Here is a 24,464-nt window from a genome sequence, read left to right on the forward strand (position 1 = left end):
GGCCATAGTGGGGTTGGGTATGATAATCTTTTCTATTTTATCCCATCTATAGCTGTAATTAGGTCTCTCTTCTTGCTTGTAATCTTTTTTATATTAGTTCTTTTTCTTTTAACCAGACATATTGATAGGTATTTGTTTACTTTTAGTTTTTCCATTTATCTATACTTTCTACATTTTTGGGGGGAAATACTGATTTTTATTGTTGTTGTTGTACTGGGGATTGAACTCAGGACCTGACACTCTTAGTAAGGAGTTCTATAACTTGAATCATGCTCTAGACATTTTTTGCTTTAGCTACTTTTTAGATAAATCTCTACCTCCCCAAGTTTCTACTAGTAGATACCACTTTTATACAGAAATAGCAATTATTATATGTCTCTATTCCGTTTTCATAAACTTCCTTAAGAGTTTTTGCTAGTCTGACTCTTGGCTTTGTCAAAGTTATGTTCTACATTTTGTTAATCTTAATTTCAGCTTTTAACTTAACTCATGACTGCAGGCTCTTTTGATTTATCCTTTTTCTCTTAAGAAGACAAAGGGCATTATTTTTCATGTTTCTTGTTTAATCATGTAGGCTTTGGGTTTCTTCTGACTTTGCTCCATCTCACAGGAACTAGTATATAATATTCTTTTCAACTGCTTTCTATGTAGTTTTTAATTCCTTTTTTTATTTATTCTTTAATCCTAGTTATATTCAGGTGTGGGTTTCTTCATTTCTAAGTACATATTTTTCTTCTCATGTTTCAAAACCTTGTAGATACACAGTGGTGGTAATTGAACTTAGGGCCTATGGTTGCTAAGCTACACCTCCAGGCATCTCACTTTTTTTAACCTTTTTTGTTCCTTCATTTTTCTTTTTCTTTCTTTCTTTCTTTTTTTTGTTACTGTAAAGGTGATGTACTGAGTGATTACAGTTACACAAGTCAGGTAATGAGTACATTTCTTTTTGAACGTCACCTTTTCCTCACTCCCAGTTTTTCCCTCCCATCCCCACCCACAAATTGTATAGTCCCTTTTCAGTATAGTGTCTAGTGAACATCACTGCTGCATATGTTTATCCTTTGTCCCACCCTTTCTGTTTTCCCCTTACCCTCCCAAAGACAGATAAATGAACAAACAAGACAAAAAGAAAGACAAAACAGCAGCCAAGAAAAAAAAACTGTTTCTATTTCTTGGAGTTCATTTAGATAAGTATTATTTTATATGATTACACATAGCTATTGAGCCTATATTCGCTTAAAATATCCTCCTTTAATGTATGAATGGCTAGAGACCTGTATAATTTATCATATCCCAGTGTATTTTTCCTTTTACTATCCAGTGTGTTTATCTGTAGGTTTATAGGCACATTCTAGTTAGCACACACAGGGGAAACAATGTAACCTTTGTTTCTTTGGGTCTGGCTTACTTCACTTAACAATTTTTAGACACATGAAGAAATGTTCAGCCTCTCTGGCCATAAAAGAAATGCAAACCAAAACAACATTGGGATTCTTCCTCACCCCAGTTAGGAATGGCCATTATCAAGAAAACTAACGATAACAAATGCTGGCAGGGATGTGGCCAAAAAAGAACTCTACTACATAGTTGATAGGAATGTAAACTTGTTCAACCACTCTGGAAAGCAGTATGAAAGTTCTTCAAAAGACTAAACAGAGCTTTCCTATGACCCAATAATTCCACTCTTGGGTATTTATTCAATAAACCACAAACAAGGCCAAACAACTATGTTCATTGCAGCATTGTTTACCATAGCCAAGATATGGACTCAACCCAGATGCCCCTCAGTGTACAAACAGATCGAGAAAATGTGATATATATATATATACATACACATACACACAAACACAATGGAATTCTACTCATCCATCAGAAACAATAATATTGTATCATTCATAAAGAAATAAACTTCTTAACTTTATGTGCTCAGAGATTATGGTCTTTCTAAATAATCCTGTTGCTTGGAAATAGTCTCTTCTTTATTCTCGGAGTATGAGGACTACCTACGTTCTCAATTCAAATTATTACATTATTTTCTTTCCTTACTGATTTTTGTCTATTGACTTATAGAACAGATACTGAAATTTCACAGTGAAGTTTATTCATTTCTAGTAATATATACTTTAGAGAGTTAGCCTCTATATGTAAAACTTTCAGAACTCCGATGATTGTAGCCTATTTGTAAATTTTTTTCTTTTATCAATATAAATATTTTGATTACTCTCTGCTGTGCTAGTTTCTTTCTTTCTTTTTTTTTTTTTTTTTTTTTTTTTTTTGTCCAGTCGTGGGGCCTAAACTCTGGGCCTGGGCGCTGTCCCTCAGCTCTTCAGCTCAAGGCTAGCACTCTACCACTTGAGCCACAGCGCCACTTTCGGCTTTTTTCCTTTTGCTTATGTGGTGCTGAGGAGTCGAACTCAGGGCCTCAGGCATGCAAGGCAAGCACTCTACCACTGAGCCGCCTTCCCAGCTCTGCTAGTTTCTTTCATTGAATTAATTTTTACACTTCTGCCCTTCTGCTGTTTGAATTTTTCTGGTTTCTGCCTATGCATTCATTTTCAGCATTTCTTTATACATGTATTTTAATTTTTTTCCCAGTCCTGGGGCTTGAACTCAGGACCTGGTTACCATCCCTGAGTCTCTATATGCTCAAGGCTAACTATTGAAGATAAGGGTCTTACAGACTAGCTTGCTTGCTTCAAACCATGATCCGCAGATCTCAGCCTCCTCAATAGCTAGGATTACAGGTGTGAGCCACCAGCACCCGGCTTATTTTAATTATTTTCCTTATGAACAGCATGTACCTGGGACTTGGTTTTGGTTTTAATTTTTTCTCATTTGATTCCTTCTATTTTGAATGAGTAATTTAAACCCATTAACTGAGGTACTTGGTTCTGTTTTTTCTATTGTAATGGTATGTTATTCTATAGTTATTCCATAACTATCCTCTGCCCTGTTTGAAGTTTTAGTGTAGGTGCCTTGGGTTCATTTCATTCCCTACCTATGTTAATTTGAAATTTTTCTGCTTTTCTATTTTATAAAAGGTTATATTCTTTCTTTTTCATAATTAAATTCATTTGTTCCACTGTTATTTGAAAACAAGATAACATGAAATTATTATTTCCCCCTCTAAAATGCTGCATTTTCTCCCTGCTTTTCTGTCCTTTAGCAAGATATCTTCTCTGGAATTACTTCCTCATCCTTGACCTACGATGACACCTTGGGAGACTATTGCTTCTTTTGTCTTCAGCTCCTTGGTTTTGTTAAGACGGTGTAGTATTTTTGGCTTTGGGCTGTTGCTGAAATTTACCTTGTAGTGTGTCCTATTTCCAGCATCATTTTACTTTCCCCATCCCAGAGCCTCTGTCAATGCCCATTTAGATAGAAGGGGCAAAGCAGGTGTGTGAGCCTCCTTACCCATCCTTTTTCCTGACCTGTTCATCTCCCCCATGTTATGGCTTCTATTCTGGTTCATTTGTTGTCTCTTTAAGTATTTTTATATAGATGGTATCTACGGGTAATAAACTGAATTCTTGCATGCCAGCAAAGATCTTTTGCCCTGGAAAAAGTGCTAGGCAAGCTATCTGGGGAGCTTCAGTTCCCTTTCCAATTATTCTATTGATGGTATTCAATGCTGTTAACCTGTAGCCTTTCAGACAAGAAGACCCATGCCAGTCTATTTTGTTGTTGTTATTTGTTTGTTTCCTTATAGGTGATATTTTGTCTCTGTCTGGGAGCTTTTATGTTCATCCTGAAAGTGAGAAACAGCACCAGCATAACTATACATATCCTATTCTACTCTCTGGAACTCTTGTGAACTGTTTTAATATGCAGACTCCAACTTTGTTCAGCCCAGGAGAATTGTCCTTCTCTTTCTTTCTTTCTTTCTTTCTTTCTTTCTTTCTTTTTTTTTTTTTTTTTTTTTGCCAGTCCTGGGGCTTGAACTCAGGGCCTGAACACTCTCTCTAAGCTTCTTTTGCTCAAGGCTAGCACTCTACCACTTGAACCATAGCGCCACTTCTGGCTTTTTCTGTTTATGTGGTACTAAGGAATTGAACCCAGGGCTTCATGCATACTAGGCAAGCACTCTACCACTAAGGCACATTCCCAGCCCCTGTCCTCCTCTTTTTATTTAATTATTGGCTCTCCTCTATCGATTTTTCTTGTGAATCTCCTTGTATCTGTCCTCCAGTCTTTTATCTTTTTCTTCCCTCTGCATTCTAACTTTATATTTTGCTGAAGACTTGGGGGTAGTTTGTCCATTTGATTTGTCAGGCAGCTAATTCACATCTCAATAGCTAGGCATCCAGGGCAGTTGGGAAAGCATTCAGGGGTGGTTAATGTCCTTCCTGATAGCCATAGAGGGTTCTTAATATCATTTGGTTCAAGATGGGACAGACCTATCTTTTTCTTGTATGTCATCAACTCCCCAAGCCATCTGCCTATATTTGTAATGTGTGTGGTCTATGAATGATATTATGAATATCCAAATGGCCCTTGGCAGAGAAAGCTTCCCCTCTCCTTTTTAGTATGTAGAAATCTTACATGCGTGCCCTGAGTTGCTCTTTGGCTCTGTGATTTTCTGTCATTTGTCTCCTGGAGCTGCTGCACAACACTGTCACCCTCACTGTCACTGGGCACCATTTATTCCAATGAATCTACTGGCATGTTTTGGAATTGCCATCTTCCTCATGGAAACCTGTGGTTGGCTGTGGCATATGGAGTGGCAGCATGTGCAATTGAGGAAGGTAGGGCTTCCTTCCCTCTCTAGGTTGATGATTTAACATGGTGTTGAGGTAGGTGAGCCACCAGTCTGTCCCTTGCCTCCAAATTCTCCTTCATCCCCAGGAGAAAGAAGTTATAACCCCTTGTTCCCAGATTGCTTGGCTTTCTGGATTCCATAGAGACAAGGGTCAATCTAGTTAAGCCAGTTTCTGCCTCTCCCCTTTTCTTCCCAACATGTCCCCCACTACTGCATACATACTGGGAGTCCACAGGTTTCTTGGTTAATCTCACCTCAGTATCCATGGCTTTATGTGTCAGAGGGGTGGCGTAATGTTAAGAATTGAACCTAAGGCTTTGTGTATACTAGGCAACTGCTTTACCACTGAGCTATACCGAAGCCCCATTTATGGCTTTTGATTCTTTCCCAAAAGCTGTTCTCCAAGTAATAGGGTGAGATTTTTCAACAGTTTTTCAGCCTTATTTTCCATTTGTATATCCATCTGCCCAAAGGCTTCTGCCATTCCAGACTCAGGATAAACAGATTGAGTAGAGATGATAGTGCCTTCCAAGTTACCATGTTTTTAGAATCCCCATCATCGCTCACAATTGCTAATGGTTCCATTAAAACTAAGAAGGCCCTCCTCTCCCTGATCCCATCCTGTCTTGCCTGAACAGGCCACTAACATCTCCCCTAAGCCCTTACCACTCTTTGTCTGCTTGAGTCAGATTAGACACTGAACTAGATTCTAGAATCATATTTCCCACGTTTTTCAAATTCTAGACGGGGCACTGCTGTGCCCTAATAGGATTTCTGCTGGTACAAAGATACATTGAATACTAGAATGTGCAAGGTTTTTCTTTAATTCTCTTTCAGTCTGATTATGACAGATAGTCTTGATTTTGGCCTTACTATCAGTATCTATGATACCTCCTAAATTCCTCTAGAGCAAAGGAAGAATCTTACTCAGAGTCTTTAGTAGGCTTTAGTATTTGCTGTGATCTGGTTGATGGGTTGAAGAGGGAAAATCAGTAGTCTAAACAAGGGACTCTTTCTGTACTGCCTCAGACACATCTGAGTAGAGATATTGAGTTGACAGTCCTAAGTATGAGTCCTACAGCATGCTAGTGTTTAGACTCCTTCCTCATTGCTGACCAGTGTTGAAGATACCTGTCCTGCTTATTGGACCATTTTCCTCCATACTGGCTAACTCAAGAGATTTACTTCTCATCATGATTGTCATTAGTATTCCATGTGTCTGAGCAAGCAGCACTTAAGTGCACACATGGCCAGCAGCCAGACTTCCAGCTGTGTGGAGTCTTCTAGTTGGCCATGCATCTACTCAGATCCTTACAGTATAGCATATCCTGCAGCAAGGTTATGAAGATGGAAGAGGCTTCCATAGTGGTTCACACTAAATGTTCCCAATTTGTCAGATCCACCAAATTCCTATTTATATATATATGGATGACAAAAAGAAATCTAGCAGTAGTTTAGCACTTATCCTTCCTTAGCCACTGACATGTAGTTAATGTCATTGATTGGCTCCATGAAAGAGTCATTATGCCACCATGACTAACAGGCAAGCCGGTCTAGTGAGGCCTGTGGATCACAGGAGAGAGTGTTCTGTCCTGGCCCATAGCCAACCAAACTCAAGTCTGAGTCAGGAAGGGAGGTCAGTGTGTCCAATCTTTCAGAAAAGATAAAAATCAGTATCTTTTATGAAAAGATGTCTGATTTAAGGAAGAAAACTTAAACCTACTGTAGGATAGGACATATCCCCTGGCCCAAATCCAGGCTATAAATGGTCACTATCCTCTGATTTGGCAGTGGGTTCATTTATACCCATACACAGTGTTGCAAAATGGAGCTACTACCGGGGTCATTGGGGTGGAGGCTGTGAGAGAGCTCTGCCGCAGTAGCCAGCTCTGCTGCATACTATCTAGCCTGTCACTTAATGTCGCTAAGCTTAAGCTTAAGTTTTATCTGTAAAGTGGAGATAATTGTGTTACTTACCCTGAGATTTGTTGTGAGGACTAAATGGAAATCTACACATATGTGCCTAGCACAAGATTGGAATTTAATCACTAGGAACTGTTAATATTCAGTAATACATGAAAATGCTTAGAAAGCCTAAAAAGGAAGTATTTGCCCCTACTATGTGTCACGGTGCCTTAGCCATGTTTCACCTTCCACTTTAGTGAGAGGAGGCAGGCCTGGACCACAGATGACCTCATTCCACTTTCTCATGTTTATTTTGCTCCTGAACATGAGGATAGTGTAGTATTCCTGAAGTTCTAGGACTTACTACTCAAGAAGAGTTGATATAGGAACTCTACAGAGCCCTTGTGGGCTAGTGTCAGAAGCAGGCCTAATTGCTTTTCACACAGTGGTCCTGACAGATCCTGACAGACTCTGGGAATCCCATGTCTATCACTAGCTCCCCCCAAGATTGAAGGTATCCAGCAAGCAGAGGGAGATTTCCTTTATCTACTTTGAGGGAGACAGGGAATTGGGGACAAATGTAGCTGTTTGGCAGAGTAGAGCAGGGAGCTCTAGGGTGAAGTTAGACCTGGGAGCTCCACACCTGATGAATGTGATAGTGGAACTTGAAGCTCAGCAAAGGTAGAAAGCCTTTGGGCGGAGCTGGCTATGGTAATAATGAGCAGATGTGAGTGTGATGGAGTTGAGGAATTGCCTCAGTCAGCTTCATTCTTCTATGCATTGTTTGTGCCTTCAGCAGTCATGAGTCCAGTGCTGTGCCTGAACAGAGCAGACAGCTCTGGGAGTGTCCATAGAGGAACCAGCTATGAAACTAGAAAGGTGTTTAAAGAGGGAGAAAAGTTTTAAGGCCACTGTGGCAACAGAAATTTTCCCCATCTTTTCCAGTTGATCAGAAAGCTTGAGTCCATAAGGTATCAGTGAAGTGGCTATATTATATGCCCTTGAGAACATTCAAACTTGCTAACTATATGGCCCTGGGGAACTTCATGGACTTCTACTAACCTATTTCTTTTTTTTCATGTTGGAAAGAGTATTTGTATAGCTTTTTCCAGGGCCAGTGCTGGGAAGTGTGGTCCAAACACACCTCCCTCAGGGCTCTGATGGAGGATCACAAGCACGAAAGTCTGTGAGACCCTTGACAAGCACCAGCCCTGGAAGGGGTGGACAAGTGCTGGCCACTTCTGTGCTTCTCATGACTCAACTCTTGGCCCAGCACTGCTAAGTAGCATGGAGAAGTGGGCCTGGACAATGGATAGTGGGCACATTTTTCTTCTGCCTCTACTTAAAACCCACATGAGGAAAGTCTGACAGAGTGGACAGGCTGTCAGGATATAACTGAAGAGGCCTGCCCTCTTCGGACTACTTGTCTGTGATCCCCTTTCATGCTCCATTCCAATTCTCAGCCCCTTACTACCAGCTGAAGCCACAGATCCAGAAGCAGACTACCCCTCAGTGGAGGCTGAGGGAGGGGGCCACATGACAGCTCTCCTACCACTGGTACCTGTTGGGACAAGAGACTGACAGCAGAACCATCAACTGAGCCCTGATTTCTGTGGCCAAAATAGGCTGAGCAGCACTCTGCAGAGTCAGCTGCCCCACCCAGGTGTGTTCCTTGAAAGCCAGGGTACACTCTATGCCTGAGCATTCCCAGGGAGGAGAATAGATGTGGGATCCCACTAAGTGATTTCTGTGGACTTTCTGTGTGGGGCATGACCACACCATGTGGTTATTTATGAGACATTTCCATCTGCTTGAGAAAGGCTAGAACGGAAAACCCAGGAGACCATGGTGGTGCTATTTAAGTCCACCACACCGAAATGGCATCCTTTCTGGGCTGCATCCTTTCCCTGCCTAGGAAGGAAGGTTGATAGGACTGGATTGTTGTTTCTGTGTGTGACTATGTTTTTTCTTGGCTTAGCAAAACAAGCCCTTACCTGTAAATCACCCTTACTCCCTTTCAAAGGCCTAACAAACAGGCGATGCAGAAGGAGCCAGATGAATGTTGCTCACATTGGTGCAATCAGAGGGTTACAGGGCCTTCCTGAATTCAGACATGGCCCTCTTTGCCCAGCAAGATTTGGCATGGTAGCTGGACATGAGTTTGGGAAGACATGAATTACCCTGGAGAAGAATGCATATTCAAACTTACTTTTGGCAGGCTTCTCCACAAGCATTTTCCTCAGAAGGCATGAGAACCGTGATTTCCCCAAAGGGCTGTTTGAGGCAATCTGTACCTTTTACCTTGAACTTTCTTAGCAAAGAGCTGTGAAGGGTGCTTTTTGTTTGCCTCTTTTGAGAACAAACACATCTAAAATGGTCCACCCTTGGGGCAGTGCTTAAGAGGTTTGGTGGTGAATCTCAAAGCTATCCTGTGTCTGCTGAGCAGCAGGAATAGAGAACAGGGGGAGAACAGGGGATTCTTTCATGTCCGTGTCTCTCAGGTTGCTAGTGCTGTTTTGGTGTCCTCCTCTTACAATCACATTGTAAGAAGGAGAAAAACAAGTCCTCATTCAAAATGAAGAGGAGGAAAAATACCAAGAGCCTAGGCATATAGAGAGGAAAGTGGGTCTGTCATCAAGAAAGGAAGAGAGGGAAGTCCCTGAGGTCTTTGGGGAAGGGTAGGATGAAGAGGAACAGAAAGTGCTTTGGGAGTTGCTGATGACTGAAAGTCAGCCTACAAAAGGAAGTTTCTTCTGCCTTCTGCTATAAGATAGGGATGGAGCAGGTGCTGCCCTCCAGTGTCAGGTAGGTTAGGACTCTCAGAAGCCATGCTGCTTTTAGATTAGCAAGTCTGTTTAGCTAGTCCAGTTTCCAAAGAAACTTTCAGGGCAGCACACCTTCACACCTGCTAACCAAGACTCCAGAAACCAATGCCAAATAACTAAAACTAGGTTGGGCATGCAGCCAAATAGCCAAAGGCTATACTAGCTTCAGACATGGCTAGATACAGCTATGTGCTGCACTGAATGACCATGTGTGGGTCAGGGACTGACCCTAGAAGAAATATACTCATTACCTTACTGATGTAACTGTAATCACGCTATGCAGCATGTTTACAAGAAAATAAAATTTAAAAAAATGGGAAAAATCCCTTAAAATGCAGGGAAAGATGGGTCTGTCCCAAGATGAGACAGAACCTCTAAGAAGAACATAGTCAATTGGTTGTATGTTCTGAACCCAAGAACCCCTTCAATGACCACAATGTCAAGGCTAAGGACAGAGAAGTGAGGGAGTGAGACTAGTGAGTATCACCAGGATAAGGGCCACAGATCCCAGATCCTTAGCACTGGTGGGTAGGTATATGAATGGAGGGTAACAGGGAAAGAGCCATGTCCATTCTGACTCACTACCTTCACAGAAATTAGTTATATGCAGAGTTGTCACTTCACAGCTGAAGAGGTCCTGTGCCTGTCACATTCAGCATTCAGCCAACATTTACTGAGCATTCACTCTGTCAGGAATGGTGGTCAGTGAGCAAGACGAGGTCTGTGTCCCCATGGGGTTCATAGTGATGGGTGGAAAAACATAATGTACAACAAGTAGATATGTATCTGGTGAGGAGATACAATGTGAAGGAAAATAAAGAAGAATATAGATACGAAATAATGGAGGTCCTAAGGAGGTAACCTTTGGGCAGATCCCAGAATGTACAAGGTTCACAGATCTTAGTGTTGGGGCTCCTCCAAGGACATCTTGGTGACCTATCCCTGTCAATCTCCATAAACATGGAACCTTATCAATCTGAGATTCAAGGCTACTTCAGAGAGCTGTTGCAACACAGCCCTAAAGCCAACATCTAACCTGTCTGAGAGGCTAAGTAATGCAAAGAGGAAATGAACCTAGCATCCCAGTGACTTGTCCAAACCTATATCAGCTGGTCAGTGGTCTCCTAAATTGAGCTGTGAGTTTCCATGGTAAATGACAATGTTTCCTAAGAAATTGTGGCTGGCTAAGGGGCAGGGAAGTAGCCAGCAGTGTCCTGACAGGAGGCTAGCAGAGCTACCATCAAGGATTTCATGCACCACCAAAGCAGAACCTCAGGCCACAACTGGTAATGCTGGACCTAAAAAGGGCTCTTCTGCCTACTTCCTCTGAGTTGCAATTTAATCAATGGCCAACCTGCTACTAAGCCCAAGCAGGATGCCTGTAATTCAAGGCAGGGCCCCAGGATTCAGACTAACCACCCACCCAACAGAGGAAAAGGAGTAGACCTCTGCAAGTTAGTGCCCAGCATCACCAGCCTAGAAGAGCTGGGTGGGCACACCCCACACCTGCCTAGTACCACATAAAAGGGCAGGGTCTATGTTGTTTTCTGGATGAGAGCAACAGAGGTCTGCACTAGCATCATAAGTCCCAGCCTCGTCCTGACTCTCTGGTGACAATTGGCAGCTGACGTCTTTGCTTCTGGCCAGACTTGGCCCTTATTAAAAATGGCATCTTTATTATAGATTTCTGCAAGTCACTGTCAACAGAACATGTCCCTTGTTTTGTGCCAGTCATTCCTCTGGGAGATTGATTTGATATTGTTATTTTAGACTCCCTTAGACTATATTTTTCTGTATTATTCTAATATTAGAATGTCAGGTTTACAATACAGCCTAATTACTAAGGTATCTTTTTGAATTTTTAGTAATTTTTCTCATGTCATATAACTTTACCCACAATTAAGCAGCTAGGTTTCTTCCCCACATCCAAGACAGTCTCACTAATGTAGCACAATGGCTTGGAACTTGCCACATAGCACAGGCTGGCCTCAAACTCTCAATAATCCCACTATAGCCTCCTGAGTGTTTGGATTACAAGTGTGCACCACCACTCTTGGATTAGCTGGATTTTAAACCGGGTCAGTCCTCTCAGATTGCTGAGAGTCCCATTTGTACTCACAAGCTTCACACAGCTCAGCCTGAGAACCAGGGGGTCCCTCTCCCCCTCCCCCCATTCTCCACTGTGCCCCAGGAAGTTCTTTATTTGGTATATCTATTCACTTAACCCAGAGTGCCAGCTTCACTGGGGCAGGGATGTTTCTGTTGGCTCACTCCTGAATCCCCAGTGCCTGACAGGGTGTCTGGCACAATGTAGGTACTCCAATAATAGATGAAAGAATTCTTTGCAGTGAATTAATGAAGTTGCTTACAGAATGTCACCCAAGAAGTCACCAGATTGTAGGAAGCTGGAAACTTTAAGACAGAGGGAGAGAGCCTTTCTGTTTTGCAGTTGGCCCATGTGTTTCTCACCTGGGATTTCCTGTCACTTCCTCTGCGCCAGGAGAGTACCAAAGGGCATCAGAGGCCTGTGGCACAATGGAAAAACTTCTATGGATTCTTTTTTTGTTCCTGTTAACCATGTTCCTATGGGCAAGTCTCTTCTAAGTCAGTTTGCCTAGTGGAAAAGAACTATTTCTGTTTAGGCTCCATACACCGCCATTGCTCTAGCCGCAGTGGAGGACATCATGGCAGGAACTCTGTTGTCAGATAGGGCCAGTGTGCTAGTTCAGCAAGTCATGAGAGGCTCTGTACCCTTGATGTAGCACTCCTGGGATGGTGACATCACATTGCATGGTTATAAGATGGCTGCCAAGGATCCAGCATTTAGCTCCTTAGGTAAGGGGCAGAGAATGGCCAAGTGAGAATGATAGTGAAGGTTGGGGGTGAGGGGGAATGTGGAAAGAAAAACTATCCAAAGACCTTTTATTTTATTTTTTAAATTTTATTATCAAGGTGATGTACAGAGGGTTACAGTTACATAAGTAAGTAGTGGGTATATATCTTTTTTTTTTTTTTTGGTTGGTCATGGGGCTTGAACTCTGGGATTGGACACTGTCCCTCAGCTCTTCAGCTCAAGGTGAGCGCTCTACCGCTTGAGCCACAGTGCCACTTCTGGGTGTCTGGTGGTTTATTGGAGATAAGAGTCTCACGGACTTTCCTTCCCCGGGTTGGCTTTGAACCTCGATCCTCAGATCTCAGCCTCCTGAGTAGCTAGGATTTATGGGCGTGAGCCATTGTGCCTGACTTGGGTACATTTCTTGTCTAACTTATCATCCCTCCCACCTTTTTCTCCCACTTCCTCCCTTCCCCCCCCCTTCCGCCCCAAGGCCTTTTTATAGGACCAGGAAAGAATTTTTTCACCAGAGGCAGCTCTGCCCACTTGTTCACTTCAGTACTACTGGCTTGAACTAGATCACAAGGCCACTCTCAGCTTCAAGGCAGGCAGAGAAGGAGCTCTGTGTGGGAGCAGGCAATGGCTAATATGTCCTTCAGTTGCCTTGGCAGATGGTACTTTACATTGTGATTCTCATGTTCTCAACACTGGTCCTATCTCACCATAAACCAAGAGTCTCCAGGAGACAGGGAGCCACTCATGAGTCAGCAGTGGGGGATACCTTGGAGCAGGCTGAGCCCACATGTGGTGTGAGGAGATTCTCAACTAATAATGCTTTACTCTTTCACTCCCAACTTTTCTACAGGTCAGAACTGTCCCCTGTTTAACACCTTCATGGCCTATTTTCCCTTGAAAATGATTTGTTATTCTCTCCAATAACAAATGCACCTTAGCACCCTGCAACTTGTATACACATCTGTCTAATTTGAGGAGGGGAAGGGGAATAACAAAATGCTGAAACAAGGACACAGGATGATCCATCACAACAATGATACTCACAAGACCATATGTTGAAAATAAACTTTACAACTTCACAGGGGTGGGGGGGTTGGTGGGGAGGGATAGTAGGAGAAAAACAAAAGAGGGGATAACAATGCTTGACAAGAAATGTACTCATTACCTTACCCATATAACTGTAACCACTCTGTACAGCATCTTTATAATAAAATAAAAATTTTTTAAAATGAAACAAGATAATGTAAAGAAGAAAGTAACAAATAACTGAATGCCACTACCCAAAAGTCGATATTATATTCTATTGTGGGTTGTCTCTTCCTCCTTCTCCCTCCCCTCAGCCTATATCCCCACTCCGCCCTACAAACATACACATAATTTTATGAACATGGCTGCACAGGATGCATGACACTGCACCTCGCTTTTTCATTTACCTTCATGTCCAGACCCATTTCCTAGTGGGATCTGTGCTCACATGTGATATCTCACTGGTCAGTGTTGATCTGTGCTCTGTGGTGCCAAGGCTGCTTTGCACTGCTCATTGGATCTTTCTATTGACTGACCATTATCATCAGTGGCCACAAAAACACAGCTCAAATCCCTGGCCCTAACCCAGGTAGTCATCATGAGACTCTCCATCCATGTTCAGACTACTTTAAAACATCGGAGTCAGGAAATCCAGCTCCTCAGCCAGCCAAACACTGTTCACTTGCTAAGCGAGCAGACCCTTCTCTAGTCCAGAGTATGCCCCTCTGACAACTAGCTCCCTGTCTTTGATGAAGCTTGGTGACATCTCTTCCTGAGAGGTGGAAGTTCTCCAACACTTCCAGCTGTCACACCCTAGAATTAGGGTCCTTTTCCCACAGAGGACAGACATAGGGTACCCCATCCATCCAGCTGCATTTTCTCTCTCACCCACTTATCAAATATACCAGTAATAATTATAGCTGGCCCTGGGCACTGTTGGGCACATTCATTCATTGTTCTGGTTCTGACCAGGACCCAGTGGGGATAGCTGCTATTTTCATGCCCATCTTCAAGGGACAAGTGGGAAAACAGAAGCATTGATCAGTCAAGAAAATGGCCCCATCACTCAGCTAGTGCCTAGCTCCAGCCCCACCTGAAATTTAGACCATGAAAAGATTGTGGTGGAGGGCAGAGGCCAGAGGTCATCCCACTGTGGGAAAGGACGCTTAACCAAACCTGGCAATGGGAACAATCATGTCCTTGCAGCTTGGGTCTGTATGTTCATGGACCTCTAGGAATTGGGAGAAGACCAAATGTGTTAGTGTATTTGTCATAATTTCCGAGGGGCCTGTGATTCAGAGGAGAATGGGTGTTAGGCCAGATGGTAATCCAAGGTCCCTTCCCACTCCCAAGACTGGTTCTATGACTACATAAGGCCAATGTACATGGAGAGCCTTCCTGCAGCTGAGAGCAATCCTGTGCTATGAGAAAGGTCAAATCCAGGCCTTTCCTATGGTCCCTAAGTAGCAAAGAGAGGAATGGAGTGAGGGAAGGGTGAGATCCTCCCGGACTGGGGCCAGAAAGCTGGCCCCAATTCTAGCAGGCATAGCTGCCATCATCCATCTCTCCCCATTTCCACTTGAGCTCTTGTTTCTCAGCAGCATTGCCAGGTTTCCTGAGTCTAGATGGCAACTTGGGTCCAAAGTCAAATTTCAGGGCTGCAGAGTCTGCTCTTTCTAATCTGCCTGTGCTTCTCTAGCCTACTGGCCTTAAATACCTCTCAGAGTCCTGAGTTCTGGGAACACCAATAAGAACTGGTTCTCTTGGTGTTTAGGAATCTGGTGGTTGCTACCCCAATACACACACACACACACACACACACACACACACACACACACACACACACACACACACACACACACACACACACACACACACACACACACACACACACACACACACACACACACACACACACACACACACACACACACACACACACACACACACACACACACACACACACCCTCTGATTCCATAGAGAAGGGGCAGGCCTTGTACATTTTTGTACCCCTGGCTAGGGTAGTATTGTTCTACTTCACCAAGCATTGTCCAGAACCCACTATGCCAGGGATTGTAAGAGGGAAAGCCTAGACTGAAGAGATGTCATGCCAAGAGCTAACAGATGGGTAGTAAAGACAAAGAATAAATTTACTAGTAAATGATCTCTGATTATTGTTATCAAGACACAAAACATTTAATCATGACCATTTGTCATGAGTGACAAAAACCTAAATCATATTAGGTTGTGCAAAAATAAAAGGGAGATACTGGAACCTATAGTACTCAAAGTGTAGTAATGGCTATAGCTTCAAACATGGTGGTATCCGGGAGATATCCAGCTCCCATGTCTCTGGGCCTTGATTCTGTGTTCTGTCACTCAGCAGTTCTCTCTGGGCTACTACAGTGTGAGAAGCCATTGTTTTGAGCTCCACTCTTGACCTTGCCACCTCCAGGAGTCAGAACTGGGCCAAACCATGCAACTGAATTCCCCTGGGTTTCACCTCTAACCCCAACCCTGAAGCTTCCTTTCCTTGCCCAATCCTCTAGACTTCAGAAAGATGCTATAGCATACAGTATCTTCTCAAGCTGTATGTGCAGTCTCAGGAACCTCTGAGGCCTGAATGCAGGTAGAGAGACCAGGTAGAGAGAAGCAGCCCTGCCTTTCAGCATTTGCCCACAAGTCACAAGCAGGCCTCACATGCTGCTCTACCAGTTATCAACTGTGTGACCCCTCTCAGCCTCACCTTCCTCATCTGTAAAGAAGATATGATCATTTTTGTCATTTTTATTCCCTAGGATTGCTTTGGAAATTAGATGACATGTAACAGGTATAGCATGTAAAACATTTAGCACAGAGTAATGCCTCAGCAAATGTCTGCTTAAATGGAGGAAATTCTATTTGGAGGACTTTGACTTTAGAACGTGAATGTTATTCCTAGTAGCTTCCTCTGGTTATACCCTCACTATTTCCAGCTTACAACCTGCAGATGAGGAAACCAATATCTGAGAGGTTGAGTCACATACACAGCTCATCAGTGACAGATCCACCATTGACCCTGGCCTGGACATTGCCTAAACCTCAACCACTGCTCTTTTTGCCTCTCTAGAATCATGATGGAAAAAACATATCTGCTGAGGGAGACTGGGGAAAGGAAGAGAGAAATGAAACAAATGCCATGGGAGGTCTTATGTCTTATACTATAAAGTACATTATCTCTGCTCTGTGGGATTACCAATGGTATTTTTCCTTGTTCTATATGGTGCAGCTTTTCTTGTGTTGAATATTTCTTACTTTGTAATGTGATGCAAGGATATAAAATTCTACCTTGAGAGAGCAGACTGAATTTGAAGCTAATATAATCAGTTTGAGCAAGTTATAGACTAATAATCATGATTTTGAGAAGCCCCCCCCCACTCCCATGCATCATTGTTACAAATCTTAAATAATGTGTAGAATGTCAAAGCTTTTTTCTTTTGGGTCACTCTACATACCAGCTGACACCTACCAGGGGATATTCTGCCTAGACCAGGGCATAGATTGAAGTATGATAGAAATGGAAATGGACCATGAACTTGGATACCTGGGTTCTGAACCTCACTCAGGGATTTCTTCTTTGCTGAAAGACATTGAGAAAATTACTGAATCCCTTAGCCTGTTAACTTTTCTGCCAAATAGGCATTTTAAAAAAAATACTCCCACCCTTCCTACCTCCACTAATAGGTACAGAAAATGGTATTCCTGACCCCAAGTAGAAGGTAATCCCACAAGCAACCTAGAGTTGAGAGAGCATTCTCAGAAGGGTAGCAGGACCCCAGTGTCCAAAACAAAGTCCTGGGAATTTCCCTGACTTCTCAGGCAGCATATCACACTATCTTCACCACTGAGGAAAATCTGCTTATGGCGTCCTGGGGACAGTTGCTTTGCTTTCATTACTATTGTTTTTGCTTTGGAGTTCACATCATGTGTCTTGCCTTACCACACATTGCTTCTAAGTCACATACTAATTCTTTTTCATATATGAGTCTTTCTGTTATATGCTTCCCTGCTATCCTTCATGCTGTTCTTCTCTAAGTCTTACAAATGACATGAACATTATACATGATCAGCCTCTCTTCTTTCTTTTTGTTTTTGTTTTGTTTTGTTCTTTGTTCAGTTGTGGGGCTTGAACTCAGGGCTTGGGCACTGTCCATGAGCTCTTTCACTCAAGGCTAGTGCTCTACCACTTTGAACCATGGCACAACTTCTAGTTTTCTGGTGGTTAATTAGAGATAAGAGTCTCATGGACATTCCTGGGTTAGCTTCAAACTGTGATCATCAGATTTCAGCCCCTTAAGTAGCTAAGATTACAGATGTGAGCCACTGGCTCCTGGCTTTTTCCTTTCTTTATCTCCATTTGACAGTTTTTTTACTGGTATGCCTTCAGATTCACCCATTTTATGTGTGATGGGCTGATAATCCCATCCAATGAATTTTCTACTTCAGCTCTTACATTCTTGTCTTTTGAAACCTTCCATTTCTCTCTTATTTACATTAATAGCTTCTTTTCATTTCTTAGAAAATGTGTAAAATATTTGTACATCCTTTTTTGTTAATTCTGTCATCTCTGTCACTTCTATTAATTAGTTTTCTCCTAGTTATTGTATATACTTTCCTGCTCCTATGCATATCCAGGGATCTTTTTATTGAAAGATGGTATTATGAATATCATATCATTGACTGGCTGGATTTCATTCTCCTCTGGACGTTGCTTGTGAGCCAGCTTGGCTGTTCCCCACCACCCTTGCTTTTTTAGCATTGTTAGAGTTGGCTTCAGGAAGCTTTTCGGGCTACTTCAGTTCAGCACTGCTCCTGTTGAATCTCTGCTGGAGGCCCCAGAATCCCCTGTGGGCACTCTAGCTGAGGAGAACTTGCACATCTCCCAGCCTCGGTGGAATCCTGGAAAAAAGTAGTCTGAAAACCCACTGGAGCTCCTTTCTTTATGGGTAGGTTGTATACCCAATTTGTGGGGTCTACCCTGTCCAGTCAAAACCCCATAGGTGTCCCATGAAGATGCTTAGAGCTCTTTCTCTCCAGTTTTTTCTCTATTCTAGCAACCTCAGCCCTCTGAGCACTTAACTCTGTTTCTGCAGCTCAGTGCACAGTGTTGCTTTGCTGGGGCTTCTCCCTGCCTGCACTGTGGTCTAGTCAGCACCAAAATGGTCACCTCCTCCCAGGACCATAGCTCTGTACTGACTATTATCCAACGTCTGGAAAAGTTCGTTTCCTGTACTCTATCCAGATTTCTGGCCTTATGTAGTGGGAACTAGTAATTCCCTGTGAGACCTCTCTGGTGTAATGTGCTGTGAGTTGGACTGGCTATGGACTCCTTCAAGAGACTTCTGTAAAAAGAGACCTAGGGCTAATCAAATGTCAACAAAAAGTCTTTAGGGTCATTTGGAGCTGTTCTTAGAGAAACTCAGAGTAAAGACCCATTAGCCAAGCATCAAGTCCAGTTTTGCAACTGGATTATTAATGCCCATCAACTGATAACTGGATAAATAAAAAGTGACATATTTGAACAAAAATTTTATCAATGATAAAAAAGGAGCAAGCCACTAAAACATGCCACAACATGGACAGATCTTGAAAACAATATGTTAAGTTAAAGAAACAGTCAGAAACACATATATGATAGGACAAATAAATAGGAACAATGTAGATTGGTAGTTACTTAGGGTTAGAGTGCAGGGTTAGATGATTGCTCATATAGGTACAGAATTCCATTTTGGGGGAAGAGGGACAACTCTGTTCTAAAATAAGATTGTAATGACTTTTTAATGCACTAAGAACAGCCAGTTGAATGGTTTAAGTGGGTGGATTGTATGGTATATTAATTGTATTGATGAAACTGTGTTTTAAAAAGATTACTGGTGGTGTTCTCCTGCACTAAGGATAATGAAGGAGTGAATGAGACTGTGGTGAGCCACACAGGGGCTCAGCCAGTACATTGATATGTACACATTATGTGTGACATTGAAACTTGTTTTGAACAGTATGACCAAAGAACAGTTCACACAGTTTATTGAAGGACAAATAGTGTCTTAAAACTCATCAAAACTCTTTTAAAAAACTAGTTATAGAATACACCTAAAACTCTTAAAACATTTATCTTTCTCCTTTACTTAATTATAACAGGATTCTTACAATGTTTGGACATGATTTCCCCTTTCTAATTTCAGTAAGCATTAAGTGGCCACCACGGACATGGCCTCTGATATGCGATGTCTCCTCTGTGGGCTTTGTGTAACTCTTGCGATCCAGCTGAACAATGGGCTCGGTGGTGAATCTCAGCTGAGGACAGAAAAGTAGGGAAAGACCTCCTGATGGCTGATTTTTCAATTGTTGATGACTGTGGTTACTCATTTAAAGTGAGTTGTCCTACCTTTATTAAAGCATGGTGAGCAGGCAGGGGATGTGGCTTTATAATAAAGCCCTTGCCTCACATGCACAAGGACCTGGGTTCAATCCTCAGTACTAAAAAGAAAAGGCACTAAAAGTTGTCGGTCAACAAGAAGTGTAAGCTGGGCATTAGTGGCTTATATAATGTAATCCTAACTAGTCGGGAGGCTGAGATCTGAGGATCACAGTTAGAAGCCAGCCAGCAGAAAAGTCTGTGAGACACTTATCTCCAATATACTATTCAGAAAACATCAGAAATGGCACTGCAGCTCAAGTGGTAGAGTGCTAGCCTTGAGCACAAAGAGGCTCTCAGGGATAGCACTCAGGCCCTGAGTTCAAGTCCTAGGACAAGGAGTGGAGAGGGAGGGAGAAATATATTACTCGTTTGCAAATTTCTTACCAGAATGTTCAGCAATATGCCACTGAGGTTATGTGCCTCCGTTTATATACTGAGCATTGCTTAAAATACCAAGGACCAAAATGTACTGATCATTTTCATTTTTGCCCATCCTATCCTAAGTGCTTTCAAGTTAACCAGCCCCTCATCTCTTTCACTTTGTATAGAGAATCTGAAAAGAGTACACTTGATTTTCTTCCAATATTTTGCTTTTCAGATGACTTTTCCAGTAATTTGAGTACTTTTTTACCTTTAGATTTTATGGCATACTGAAGCACCCCAGTAATCATCAGTCCTACAGAACCTAGCTAAACTAGGAGGTGGCCCGGGCTTCCCATGCCTGGGACTCTTGTGTAGAACGAAAACAAGTCACTCATCATGTGTGGTATGTGTGGTTTTTCTCCAGGATCATCCATGAAGATGGCTTCTCTGGAGAAGACGTGAAGCAGTACAAGCCTGTTGTCTACAGCAACACCATCCAGTCTCTGGCAGCCATTGTCCGGGCTATGGACACTTTGGGTGTGGAATATGGTGACAAGGAGAGAAAGGTAGGATTGGAGATGTCCTAAATTGAGGCTTTGGCAACATAATATAAGTATTTGCTCTTGGGCAATTAACCTGGACAGAAAAAATATTTATTAAACAAAATCCACCTTGCTGCCACCATCTCCCTTCATATAGCTTGCCTTGTTGATGTGTGAGGGCAACCATTTTTGAATTGGCTCCCTCTTTGTCCTTTACCCGAAGGAACTTGCTTTTTGCCTCCTCCCTGGTAAGTGTGAGGCCCTCCTTCTGGCAGGAAGTCAGTGTCCTAGAACCAGGGAGCTTTTCATTTGGGTTTCCAGACATTTGATAAGTGGTTAATACAACAAGTGTATAAAAGCCTCTTATTTTCAGCGTTCACATTCACTGTAGGGCTGAAGACTAGTGAAGGGGTGGGGACCAGAGGGAGAAAATAAAACAGTCTCTGAGAGTTCTATCCAGAAGAACACTTTGGCCCCTGTTGCACGAAATAGAGAATCTAATAGTTTTCCACAGACCTAGAGGCTGGGAACAGGAGCAGCTGGAGGCCTCTGAGTACTGGTCCTTCTTTGGAACCTTAATGATTTGAATGTGTATGATCCTGATTGTGTTAAAAATGTATCCCCCTCACAGGTGAAAGCCATCCTAGCCTGGTTAGATTTAATCAATTATCTGTAACAAATAACGTTAGATGTAAAATCTGAGATTTTATATGCAAAATCCCAATTCGGGGGGGGGGCGGGGGGCAGAGTTATCCTAGTTTAGGCATTGGCTCCTCTGGTTCTTGGGAAATTGGGTGACTGACAGTGTGTCCACACACAGCTTAGTGTGTGTGTGGGGGGGGGGGGGGGTTGTGCTACTCCCTGGAGGCAGGTCAGGAATCTGGTGGTATGGTAGAAAAACTTCTCTGCTAGCAGATCAGCTTTGGTTTTGGTCATAGAACCAGAGCATGTGAAAAGAGGAAAGGGACACAAGGTTGACGGGAGAGAGGGATGGGATACCAATGATTGTTCTTTCATCTTGTTTCCATTAAGCACACCCTGTAAACTTCCATGTGCCAGTACTTGGGCTTGGGTGGGGATACAGGAGTAGGTACAGCAGGAATGGTGCCTGGGAAAACCAGACTCTCCAATGGTGGGAATGAGCCCAGGCAAGCTCAGGGCCTTACCCATCTCACACTGATAGCAACTGTGCTTACTGCCAGCCGCTGTGCTGAGCCCTTTACTTACTGAACACCAAGCCCAGAATGTGCTCTCCCAGTACTTAAAGAAAAAGGAAAATCCCAGGATTTCATCCCTAATTTAGCAAGTGTGTGTCAATTGTGCAGTACTGTATTTGTGTGTGTGTGTATGTGTGTGTGTTTGAAGCCCTGTGCACACACAGAGCATGTATATTGAGGCCTTTGAGAAGCTGGTCATCATGTGCCTATGGGGCTCACAGACTATGGGCAAAGCCTTTCCACGGGTGGTCAAGGAAAGCTGAGGGGGAGAGGCAGGAACAACTCTTTTGAAGTCTTAGTGCAGTTTGACAGGTGCAGGTGTTAATGAAGAAACGTGCTTGGTCAAACCAGCCCCCCAAACAGACAGGGGCCAGTAATGATTGGCAGAGGAGATGGGGGGGGGGAGTGTGGTGCCGGACGGGATCAGAGTGTAAGATGTGGGTAAGAAGGAGGAAAAGAAATGAGGAAGGCCACATTTGATGAGCCCCAGATGGTATGTCCAAGAGTTTGAGTTTCACCCTGCTGGCAGTAAGGAACCATTGATAGATTTTGAGCTCGAAGAAATGAGATGAAAGTAAGAATTGACTCCATTCTTGGGTGGCATGGGCAGAACATACCATCTGGGGTGAGGCCAAAGGTGAGAAGGGAGGTCCAAAAGCTGCACAGTAGACAATGTGTGAGGAGTATGGGCCTAGACTGGAGGTCAGCGAGGAAAGACAACAGAGGAAAGTGTGCTGATAAATTAATGAGGCTGGTGATTCATGGCTAGTAGGCAAAAGGATAAGGACCAAGAAACCGAGGCACTAGCATTATCAGCCTGGAGAAATGCATAGTGAAGAAGCCTCAGGCAGTGAATCTGCCTTCAAACCTAGGACTCTGGACCTTCTCTACCTCAGCTGAAGGCTTGCCCTGTCTTGCCTTCTCTCCTCCTTGTCCCATCATCCCCTACCTTCAGCTTCCTCCTTCTTCTTCCCTAACTAAAAGGGACCACCTCTCTGCCTCTCCTATTTCTTCCTTACTCTTGGTTCTCTTGGCTCTCGTTTTTGTCCTTGGGCCTCATTCTTTTGCCCTCACTCCTTCTCTCCTTGGGGCTCCCTCCCAGGTCATCATTACAAAAATTATCTTAATCCTTCCAGCCAGGTTTCTACTCCCTCCATGGTGAGCTTAACCTGGGCCTGCTCCTGCTTCATGAGAGTAGAGGGGCTGTTCTGGGGACTGGCTTGAGCTCAGACATTGAGAAAGAGGTAACTGAATAATTACAGGGTTAGAAGATTCAGTGTGGTCAATGGGAAGAGGAGAAAGGAAACTCTTCCAATGATACCATGTGAATAAATTCAAGGACACATACACACACATACAATTAGATATAAAATACATGTGTATCTTTACATATCTAAAATACCTTATCAGCTAACACATATGTTAGTAATAATAATACTAACTAGTGTTGGGGCTCAGAAAAAAATAACTCAACTATGGTATCTCCACATGCTAAATACATTGAATTGAAGGACATTGGAAGAACCTCAGAAACAAAGTCTCCTGATTTTCTTCTACTCTCCTGGTCTTCTATCCTTCATTCCCTGGTGATCATAGAAACCAGAATACTACTTCCCTAAAGCAGATTATATAAAAGAGAAATGTAACCCTTAAGTTGTATTTCAGTGTAATTGCTAGCCATAAAGAAATTCTATCTTTTCTAATAGTGAGTAGATAACAAGACTTCCATTTCAGAAGGGAAAAAAAAATATCTAAAGAGCCGGGCGCTGGTGGCTCACGCCTGTAATCCTAGCTACTCAGGAGGCTGAGATCTGAGGATCGCGGTTCAAAGCCAGCCCGGGCAGGAGAGACCGTGAGACTCCTATCTCCAATAAACCACCAGAAAACCGGAAGTGGCGCTGTAGCTCAAGTGGTAGAGCGCTCGCCTTGAGCTGAAGAGCTGAGGGACAGTGCCCAGACCCAGAGTTCAAGCCCCACGGCCGACAAAAAAAAAAAAAAAAAAATCTAAAGAGATAGGCCCCACTGGCTTTCCTCCTCAGTTTATTTTTGTCCAGTCACATTTCTGCATAGCTGTTCATTCTTCTTTGTATCTAGGCATAAAGATAGACATTTTCTATAGAACTCTGGTTCTGCATTTCAGAAGGCTTCTTCATTATCCAAAACTTTAAATAAATAAACCTACTATAAGCTGGGTGCTGGTGCCTCATTCTTGAAATCCTATCTACCCAGGAGGCTGAGGTAAAAGGATTACGGTTCAAAGCCAGCCTGCCCAGAAAAATTTGTGAAACTCTTATCTCCAATAAAACATCAGAAAACTGGAAGTGGTGTTGTAGCTCAAGTAATAGAGCACTAGCCTTGAGCTGAAGAGCTCAGGGACAGCACCCAGGCCCAGAGTACAAGCCCCATGACCGACCAATAGAAAAAAATAAATTCATAAATAAATCTACTGTGTTCTCTCCTGTTAATCTTTTTTTCCCCTATGGGAGTGTTGGCTTCAACCTTTAAAGATGGATAAGGAGAA

The 24,464-nt window shown here is 42.9% G+C and overlaps 1 protein-coding gene across 2 annotated transcripts in view; it reads left to right on the forward strand.

The window, feature by feature from the left end:
* Gnao1 (G protein subunit alpha o1) overlaps positions 1–24,464 on the forward strand; it is a 159,603-nt gene that overhangs the window by 66,548 nt on the left and 68,591 nt on the right. For both annotated transcript variants that reach the window (XM_069992331.1, XM_069992330.1), the window contains exon 3: positions 20,609–20,750. In XM_069992331.1, the coding sequence (XP_069848432.1) occupies positions 20,609–20,750 (142 nt within the window). The remainder of the gene's footprint in view (positions 1–20,608; positions 20,751–24,464) is intronic.

The sequence above is a fragment of the Dipodomys merriami genome, unplaced genomic scaffold, assembly GCF_024711535.1.
Source record: "Dipodomys merriami isolate MVZ:Mamm:240054 unplaced genomic scaffold, mDipMer1.0.p SCAF_41, whole genome shotgun sequence".
NCBI lineage: Eukaryota > Metazoa > Chordata > Mammalia > Rodentia > Heteromyidae > Dipodomys > Dipodomys merriami.